At 39.6% G+C, this 10,870-nt stretch overlaps 1 protein-coding gene across 1 annotated transcript; it reads right to left on the bottom strand.

Annotated features, from left to right (window-relative positions):
- Positions 1-386: 386 nt before the first annotated feature.
- cdk1 (cyclin-dependent kinase 1) lies at positions 387-10,625 on the bottom strand. The gene is made up of 6 exons (XM_048608864.1): positions 10,473-10,625; positions 9,015-9,138; positions 5,778-5,948; positions 4,063-4,226; positions 1,491-1,629; positions 387-751 (listed from the first exon to the last, which is right to left on the bottom strand). Exons 1-6 carry the CDS (start codon positions 10,571-10,573, stop codon positions 638-640), a joined length of 813 nt encoding a protein of 270 aa, XP_048464821.1. The 5' UTR covers positions 10,574-10,625; the 3' UTR covers positions 387-637.
- Positions 10,626-10,870: the final 245 nt, after the last annotated feature.

Here is a 10,870-nt window from a genome sequence, read left to right on the forward strand (position 1 = left end):
CGCATCATCAACAAGATGCACCACGCATCATCAACAAGATGCACCACAGCAACTTACCAAAACCCCTTTAACTTCACCTGCCAAACATGTGACTTCTGCTTCCTAAAAGGACAAGGGCAGCAAATACATCACAACCTACATCCCATCCCAGTCACACACCACCCTGACTGAAAGAAATGGCAATATTTCCCAACAACTGCATCAGAATCCTGGAACTCCCTCCTTAACAGCACTGCATACTTACACCACACAGTCACAGTAGCTCATCACTACCTTCAAGATGAATTAATTAATGCTGACCTAACTTGTGATGCTTGCATACCAAAGATGAATGGAAACATTAACATATAGAATGGCAATTAGAAAGAAACCCAGTCCATCAGCAATATGGTGTACATTATGCCTTTATTTATATTTACAAGTTATACAGGTACAAAATCATTCAGTATTGTGCCACAATAGTACAGTTAGAAAGAAAGAAATACATAGATATGAACAGACAAATCTAGAGGTTTAATACAGAAATTGTTGTAGCTCAATTTTTTTTTTTTTTTTAAAAAGTTGGTAGAGAAAAGTGGTCTTGGTGCATTTGGCGATGGCCCACTGCCAAATAGGGTGACACACCTTTCAAAAGCTATTAATTCCTTTGGATATTGGCAGGGAGACTAGACTTATCCAAGTCATCAAAATACGGGTGACGCAAAGCTTCTTTTGCAGATATTCTTCTGGCAGGATCATAAATCAAGGTTTTCTAGTAAAAGACAAACACTCCATTACACAGGTGATATTTCTCTCAGTAGGCGTAGCAAACCATCTTGGTTACAGAATTGAACAGGTACACGTGAACTTAGTCATAAACAGACAAAGCCGAAAAATATTGTAAGCTCAAATTTTCTAACAAGTAAATGCTTACAAGTCAGAAGGTGCAATGAAACAGGAGTTTGTCTTGTTTTATTTATAGTTAACTCAATTTCACAAGTGCATTGCACTTTAGAACAACTCCAGTCAAGTTCAGGTGGTATTCCTAAATATATCAATGTACTTGCTGTTTGTTACTCTTTCAAATAGTACTATTTCATACTTGATGAGGTTTACATCAGCACAAACTTTATTCTCAATTGCTTTTACTGCCATTACATAGTCTTACTCATCACAATGCAAATTGGCTTCAAATCACCAAATAATTGGAGCATGAACAAACGTTACAGCCAGTTAACAGAAGCCAGTGTAATGAAAGCTTTCTTGGCAATGCAGAAAATGTGCTGCAAATTAGTGCCAATCGTCTGACTGTAGCAGTGAACTGTTAAAATCTGAATACATCACCAGAGAGCACATAAATAAAGGGCTACAAATAAATATAGCTCAAACACAGTTATGGCAGGGAATTTAAAGTTCTAGCTAGTGGGACGGTTATGTAGAATGAACTAATTCACATTTCCTAATCACAAATAGTGGAATAAGCAGGGAACGTATTTGTAAAATCCACTTACTGCAAGAAGGTCAAGGCCATTTGCATCAATGTTTTTCACTTGTGACAAGCTGCCTGGTTTCCACTTGGGAAAGGTGTTCTTGTAATCTGGCAAAGCCTCGACCTCAGGCCAGATTTCATTATTCGGTGTACCCAGAGTCCTAGGAGGCAAGCAAGACAAGTTTTAACATTACAGTAGTAAAATCTCACATCAGTGGTGGGCAAATTATTGGAAAGGGCTCAGAGACCGCATTTATGATCACTTGGAAAGGCACAGTTTGATTCGTGATAGTCAGCATGGATTTGTGAGGGGTAGATCATGCCTCACAAACCTTATTGAATTCTTTGAAGAGGTGACCAAACACGTGGATGAAGGTGGAGCAGTGGATGTGGTATACATACATTTAAGTAAGGCATTTGATAAGGTTCCCCATGGTAGGCTCATGCAGAAGGTAAGGAGGCATGGGACAGGGGGAAATGTGGCAGATTGGATTCAGAATTGGCTGACCCTTAGAAGATAAAGGGTGGTAGTGGACAGAAAATATTCAACATGGTGCTCAGTTACGAGTGGTATACCACAAGGATCTGTTCTGGGCCCTCTTCTATTTGTGATTTTTGTAAATGATTTGGATGAAGGAGTGGAAGGGTGGATTAGTAAGTTGGCGGACAATACAAAGGTGGGTCACGTTGTGGACAGTGCGGAGGGCTGTTCTAGGTTACAAAGGGACATTGATAGAATGCAGAGCTGAGCTGAGAAGTGGCAGATGGAGTTTAACCCTGAAAAGTGAGGTGATTCATTTTGGAAGGACAAACTTGAAAGCAGAATACAGGGTTAACGGAAAGATTCTTGGCAGTGTGGAGGAGCAGAGGGATCTTGGGGTTAATGTTCACAGTTCCCTGAGAGCTGCCACCCAGGTGGATAGAGTTGTTAAGAAGGCATATGGTGTGTTAGCTTTCATTAATAGAGGGATTGAGTTCAAGAGATGTGAAGTTATGCTCCAGCTATACAAAAGCCTGGTTTGGCCACATCTGGAGTATTGTGTCCAGTTCTGGTCACCTCATTACAGGAAAGATGTGGATGTGTTGGAAAAGGTGCAGAGGAGATTTACCAGGATGTTGCCTGGAATGGAGGGAAGGTCTTACGAGGAAAGGTTGAGAGTGCTACGGCTTTTCTCTTTAGAACGACGAAGGATGAGATGTGACTTGATAGAGGTGTACAAAATGATCAGAGGTATAGATAGAGTAGACAGCCAGAGACTTTTTCCTCGGGTGGAGGTAGCTTTTACAAGGGGACATAGTTTTAAAATGAAAGGAGGTAGACATCGGGGAGACGTCAGAGGTAGGTTCTTTACTCAGAGTGGTAGGGGCGTGGAATGCTGCCGGAGAGGGTAGTGGAGTCGGCCTCATTAAGCAGCTATTAGATAGGCACATGGATGATAGTATAAGGTAGGGGTGGAGGTTAGATAGACCTTAGGTTTAGGGTAAAAGTTTGGCATAACAATGTGGGCCGAAGGGCCTGTACTGTGCTGTACTGTTCTATGTTCTCAGTACCTCAATACGTGGCCCTTCAACTCTTCGAACTGGGATAAATCCCAGAAGTCTGGCATCATTTCAAAGTAATTGCCACATTGAAGTAGTAACAACACCAACAAAAAAGGTCAAAAGCTACTAGTTCCATTGCTCTTCTGTCTACAAGTTGGTTGAATGGGATTAAACTGGCTCTAGGATCGACCTCCCAGGAAGGTTTTAAAAAAGACAGAAGCTACTTTGACTTTATATTCACTGCCAACGTGGAGGCAGGGTCACAGAAGTAGCTGAAGTTGAGAGCTGGTTTACAGACCCACCTGACAAATCCTTACTACATAGGCTTTCAATGATTCAAATGGCATAAGCTATTCACCTCATCAAAACCCACAAAACTACAGATTCTTTGATCAGCTTGCTGACACCTTAGGGTCTAAACTCCTTGTTATCCCACCACTAAAATTGATGCACAAGGTAAATAAAATTTTCACTTACTACTCTTCAAATACGAAAGTTAACATGTGAATTAACTCAATGACGGAGAGCTACATGATACAATATAATGGATCACTCAGCATCTTAGAAAGCAAGAAAACACAATCGAATCCTCTTCTCACTTTGGAGAATCCCTCAAAATTGGTTCATAACCACTTCAAACAAACAAAGATTACGAAACAGGAATCTAAACGTAGATGTCGATTCAAAGGAGGTTCCTTCTGGAGTATGGAATCAAGTCGGTAAATTGATTCACTCTGGAACAATACTATTTAGCATAGAGGATTTAAGCATTGTGAAATAATAACTTTCCACTTCCATAGACTAAACATAGAAAAATGCAGCATACTCATGTTGTTTAGAGGGATATGGGCCAAACAGCCTGTTTCTGTGCTGTATAACTAACTGCTGCAATGTTGTCAGTTTCCCCCCCCACCTGATTATAGAAAGGGGCACTTCCACCTCACAATAACTTTGGAAAACATGGATAACCAAGTCTAGAGATCAGAGGGAAGGACAGAAGCAGAAATCTTCTTGCACCTCATTACAGAGACTGTGCTTTTGTTTCGCTGTACCTGAAAATTCTGAACAGTTGATCAATCTCGGAGTCTCCGTGGAAGAGAGGTCTCTTAGTGGCCATTTCAGCAAATATCGTGCCAATACTCCAGATATCCACTGGTGTGGAGTAACGGGCAGAACCAAGAAGTACTTCAGGTGCCCTGTACCACAGTGTCACAACCTTTAAAAGCAAAGTCGCACATGCAATTATCCACTGGTTTGTAAAACTCTCATTATTTACTGGAGACCCTAGTCAAAGTAAGGCACTTCACAAAATATTCAGCACCAATGACAATATTTCCTGACAATAGTTTTAAAATTGGAAGTGTGTCAAAATGGAACCTTCAGACCACATTTTTACATGGATATTTTCTACAGGGCTATCACCAGCACACACAGATGACTGTTAACGTGTCCTTAAACCATTACTTGGGAAAGAATAAAATGCTGGCAATGGCAAAGTACTGCAATGCTAGAAATCTTAACAGAAATGTTGAAAATATTCAGGTTAGGCAGCATCTGCCAAGTGAGGAAAAAAAAAGTGTGAACATTTCTGGTTCATAATCCTTTGTCAGAACTGCGAACATAATAGTTTCATATGCAGGAAAGGAAAGATCTTTGCATCTGGTGGATAGCAGGACAGACTAAATCTCCAAATATTGATACTTGTTAAATATGTCAGCGGAAGACTATATCCAGAAGAGAATAAGAGTGGAGCCAATAGACTTGTTTTTGAACTGTAATGTATGTTCTAGAATAAATCCATTCCAAGTAAAGACTGGCTCTGAATTCCTCCCTCATTTATTAGGAATATAACAAAGCCGAAGGCAATGCGAGATGGTACTGGGATAAAATAAAACAAAGTACCTAGGGGATATTGAAAGGGGAGATCAGACCAACAACAGCTGCCATCAAGGAACAATGGTTCTGACCCAAAATAAATGATCTCAATACGGAGTCCTGAAAGTTGCGAAGTGCCTCACTGAAAGATGGTATGCTGTTCCTTGAGTTTATTTTTGACAAGGCACTGTCCAGTCCTCTGGTCTCAACATGAACATTTTCTATTATTGATATCTCATGAGAGTGGGAGACATACAGGGACAAAAGCTTTTTTCATCTGCATCGGGTCAAAGCAGTTTTTTTTCCCTTTACTATTACTGGTTTCTTATATAATCTCTTCTGCCTTCTACATGATGACAGGCCTTCCTGTTCGCTTTTGCCCAGCCCTCTTCCACTTAAAACCTGTACATCTCCACGTATGAGCTCTGGTAAATGGTCATCAACCTGAAGCATTTAATTCTATTCATCTTGTCCAGTATTTTGTGTTTTTACTTATTAGAGAATGTGGCTCCCTAGCATTTCAGATTCCAATTCTCATCTATGAACATAAATTTGGAGTTCAACATACTCCCATTTTAAGTTACACGAAAGATTATGCCATCTGTATCACACTGGTTTGCAAATAGCTGTGCCTTCATCTGTGAAGAGTAGAGAAAGAATATCAAAGATCAGGGAAAGATTCAGAGCTGAGACCTACAATGGTACCAAAAGGCAGACAGCCCAATTATAGAGGAATTCTAATAAAATGGATGTTCTATTGAAACTTAAAGTTGCCAACCTTAAAACAGGTGCAAAGCAAATATTAAAACAATTCTAACAGTATACTGCATTTCCTTTAAAACTGCATTTACTCATATCTTGGAACAAAGAAACTGTGCAACTGGACATGTACCTCATGAGTATAAACTCTGACAGGGACACCAAAGGCACGAGCCAGTCCAAAGTCAGCCAACTTAATTACACCTTTACTGTCAATCAGCAAATTCTGAGGCTTCAAGTCTCTGTGCAAAACTCTCCTTGAGTGACAGAATGCAATCCCTTGTGTGATCTGGTACAGGTAACTCTGAAAAAGAAAAACACATCAATCGTCATAGGTCATGTGCGCCTGGGAGAAGATTTGTTCAAAACACAAGACTACTATGGTTTTACCTAAAAACTGATTGTGTAGCAGAGTAACTGGCTAGGGAGGAATACAGACAATAGCTTGAATGTTAGCATGCAAAGGAAGAAATATGCACTCATGAACCTAAACGAGCTTAAACTAAAAGTTGATGGGAAGGGCTCAGGGAGAATAGACGTGCTGTTGAGGGCAGTGTGAAAGTTAATCTTTAACACACATTAGAAAACATTAACCTATTATCTGTACATCAATCATTGCTTATCATTTTTTAATAAACCAAACTTTGGAGCAAATACATTAGTTGTGAGGGTGCAGAAATTTACACTTTTAAAAACGTTTTACACCCATTTGAAAAACAAACACACACCATCATCCAGGATAAAACTTGAAAAATAAGACAAGTAAGGAGGATGCAGTAGCTAAGCCTCAAGACTGTACAAGTGTGCAGACTTGGGAATTGAGATCCTAGGAAAGAATAAGTTTAAGCACGACAGATGAATTAATTAAACACATAGCAGTCATGCAAAGACATACATGGATAAATGACATTTGGAGCTCAAGAAGTCTAGTAAATAACACATGGAAAGTTGATAAAGGAAACAAACTATAGTCCCTTGCTAGAGGTGAAAGATGTCTAACATTTCAGTCAAACAGACTATTGTTTCTTACTCAAGCAAAAACAAATTGCTGGAAAAGCTCAGCAGGTCTGGCAGCATCTCAGGAGAGAAATCAGAGTTTGTGTTTTAGGTCCGGTGACCCTTCCTTAGAACCAACAGTAGCTAGGAAAAAGTTTTTTATGCAGAAGACAGAGTGAGGGGATAGGATAAGGAGTAAATGATAGGTGGAGATACAGCCCAAAGACAGAACACTTGGACAGAAAGGAGTTGATGACAGGCAGCCTAAGAGAATGAATGGCTGCTAATAGGGACTATTAGCTGCTAACAATGGGTTGTGTGTAATAGCAGACCATGTGATAACAAGGCCTGACGTGTGGAGTTTGGAGTAGGACATGGGAGAAGACGCCTCAAGCCTTGAAACTGGTAGACTTCAGAAGGCGGTAGGGTTCCCAAGCAGAAAATGAGATGCTGTTCTTCCAACTTCCACTGAGCTTCGCTGGAGGACTGCAGCAAACCTCAGACAGATATATGCCAGGGAACAAGGTGGTGTGGTGTAACAACAAGCAACCAGAAGCTCACGGTCTCTTTCTACAGATAGAATGTAGGTGTTCTGCGAAGGGGTCACCCAGTCTATGCTTAGTTTCCCCAATGTAGAGGAGACCACATTGTGAGAAGCGAATGCGGTAGACCAGATTGTGGGAAGTGCAGGTAAAGCACTGCTTCACCTGGAAAGTGCATTTGGCATCCCAATGGAGGTGGCAGAAATGGCAACTGATCATTCTCAGGTCCATGTTTCTATCTGCAGACTACAAGAAACAGAAGCACTGGGAGACCTTAAGATACAGGAGCAGAATTAGGCCATTCAGCATATCAAGTCTACTCCACCATTTGATCATAGCTGATACGTTTCTTAACACTGTTCTGCCTTCTCCCCAGAACCTTCAATCCCCTTACCAATCAAGGACTTATCTACCTATCTCTGTCTTAAATAGATAGAATGACTTGGCCTCCACAGCCTTCTGCAACAATGAGTTCCACAGATTCACTACCCTCTGGCTGAAAAATTCTTCATTTAAGTCCTGAAGGATTGTCCCTTCAGTTTGAGGTCGGGCCCGCGTGTCCTAGATTCTCGTTTCCACTTTATCCAGGCCTCTCATATTCTGTAAGTTTCAATGAGAACCCCCATCAATCTGGAGTTTGAGAACATTTACACTGAGTAGAAAAGTGTTCAGTCCTGAAAACAAAAGCTGTTTAGAATTAACCATATTGCACTGGAAAAGATATAGCACTTTCATTTAAACTCAAGTTAGCTAAGCCAAAGAAGTGGACAGATAGAAAAACTACAGGTGGTGACAAAATATCAGCTAGTATCTACACAAATAAACAGTGTTTGAGGAATAAAAAGAAAAGCCTCTCTTCAGTTAAACCATTGTAAAGCACCGACCTCCGTATCGAATCAATACAGCAAAATCTCAGAACAAAACCATTACAGTAGTCAAGCTACTATATTACTAGACAAGAAATCCAAAAGCCAGACTAAGAATAAAGAACTCAAGCTCCTTTTTGGCAGTCGAAAAGTAAATATTAAAAATTCAAAAATAATAAAGTTGTTATGTAAAAGTAATCATGGAACTATAAACATTGTGAGTAAGCTCTCTAGACTCATTAATGTCCTTTAAGGAATGAAGCCTAATGTCTTTACTTGGTCTGGACCATGTGGCTTCAATTTAATAACTGCTGATTCAGTCCCGCTCTAGAGAAATTTAGCAAGTCACTGTATGACTATTCCTTCTCTGAATGTTATTCTGATTAAACAAGTAGCAATGACCAAGTACCGCCCATTGATACAACAGCAAACTAGATAAGGAAGGGACACTATCGCAGACCCCGAGTTAACGGACACAGTCAAACAGTTGATATTATTCGAACGTGTGTAAAGGTGCAACATCAGAAAGTCTGGCAGTGTCCAGGCCAATACAATGTTCAGCCAGGTTCAAGGTGATGTTACAGGTTAGTGCAAGAACAGCAAGCAAATCCCGAATTATCATTGTAACAGAGAATTAGGAAAACTGACAAGTTGAGAAGGCAGAGGGCAATGAAAATTTCTAATTCAATATGCATTGCAATTTAACCCAAAACTTCTAGAAATGTCTCAATCCTCCCTTATTCTCTTCTATTCTTCCAAACTAATGCCCTATTTATAATAATGTTTTCTAGATTCATCACATGGTATAAATGCATTTTGCTTAAGTGTAGAGTAACTTCTAGAAAAGTTTGACACTAATTTGTCTATTTAAAAAGTTTCAATTCTTCAAATTAAATAAAAACACTAGAATGATATACAAATCTCCCTACCCAATGAAGGCTATCAGTTAAATAACGTTTTAGATACCTTTACTAGCATTTGGTCCATCATCTGGCGCGTAGGTAAAGAATCCAAATACTTTTTCAGATCCATTGAAAGGAATTCAAATATAAGGTACAGCCTTGCATCTTGCATTAGTACATCTTGAAGACTAAAGAAGAGGGTAAAGCTGAATTAATTGCTTGGCTACATAATTAGCATCCCAACTTCACATTTTCTCTCCTCTCTACAAAAGACACAGACTTGATTGAAGCACTCTACTTTAGATGTCAGAAACTCCCTAGTTTTGGGAGCCTAGACAGAATGCTGGCTGGTTTTATTCTCTTCTTCGAATAGTGCCATAAAATAATTTATATTTACACAGGGGAACAAATTTTCTGGGCAAAAATACAGCAGAATGACTAGCAGTTGAGAACATTAGCAGTTTTCACTGTCACTACACCAAAGTCACTATCAGTTAAGATCCCAGCAGTCAAGTGAGCAACATTTATCTGTATGACCTCGTTCCTCACCAGACAACACATCAACTTGGCCCTCAAGAGCCTCTGCTCCTAATGCATTCAAACCTGCTTTGTAAAATCACTAAAAGAAAAACATGTAAGTGATGATTAATGCCACTAAATTTCTTACAAATACAACAACAACAGCATTGGGCCCTTGTAGTGCAATGTTAGTTTCTCACCTCTGAGCCAGGAAGCCTGGGCTCAAGACCCACGTCCTCCAAAAGTGGTTTAATAACATCTCTGAACAGGTTGATTAGAAAATATTTTAAAACATTATCAAAAAGGAGCCAATATTTAATTTAATAATGTGGCATTATTCCTTCCCCTAGCATATAAATCATTTCTGTATCACCCACATCAGGATCCTCCCAAATCAAAGTGCACCCAAACTAAGTTAAATTGCAATCATCATAGTGCATTTAATGTAGAAAATAGCCATTATTCAAATGGCCTATTCACCATAATATAGTAAGGAACAAAGCCTGATGTCTCTACTTGGTCTGGACTATATGGCTTCAGTTTAACAACTGTTGATTCAGCACCCCTCTAGAGAAATTTAGCAAATCACTGTATGAATATTCCTTCTCTGAACGTAACTCTGATTAAACAAGTAGCATTGACCAAGTACAGCTCATTGATACAAGGAACAGCAAATTAGACAGGGGAGGGAGACTATTGCAGAGCATAGTTTGAACAGTTTTAAATACAAATGGCAACTTTAGTCACCAAGATTCACAAACCTTTTCGATCAATTAACTGCAGCAACTTAGGTAACTAATTAACTGCCAATTATTGCCTCATTCACATTCTGCAAAATTGTCAAACTGCTCAACCTCATGTGGATTCTCACCAAATGCAGTAAATTAAAATATTTACTGCAGTCTACAAGAGTTATTGCTGATGTTTTAACATTATTCTAATTTCAAGCAAACTCAGCGAAACACAAATATGTGCACACCTTAAATTAACTCCATGCACTCACCATACAATATTAGGGTGCTGTAGTTCCTTTAAAAGGGAAATCTCTCTGATTGCAGTGCTGGGAACACCTTCCTCTTCACTCTCCAATCGGATTTTCTTCATGGCGACTATCTGCTGAGTCGTTTTGTGACGCCCTTTATAAACAACCCCATAAGTACCTGAAAAATGTTCAGCAATGTCTTAAAATCAAAGTTCCTACAGTTTTAGTAAAATGAAAACCTGTGACTTTTCCCATGTTAAAAGGATAAATTTCCAGTAGGTCTTGTCAAAATTACAGCAAGGAGATCTCAACCACAGCAGTGTTTTAGGTATTGCTGCCCCAGTAGGTATTTGTTCCTGAGATAGTAGGAACTGCAGATGCTGGAGAATCCGAGACAACAAGGTGCAGGGCTGGATGAA

The sequence above is a fragment of the Rhincodon typus genome, chromosome 20, assembly GCF_021869965.1.
Source record: "Rhincodon typus isolate 14 chromosome 20, sRhiTyp1.1, whole genome shotgun sequence".
NCBI lineage: Eukaryota > Metazoa > Chordata > Chondrichthyes > Orectolobiformes > Rhincodontidae > Rhincodon > Rhincodon typus.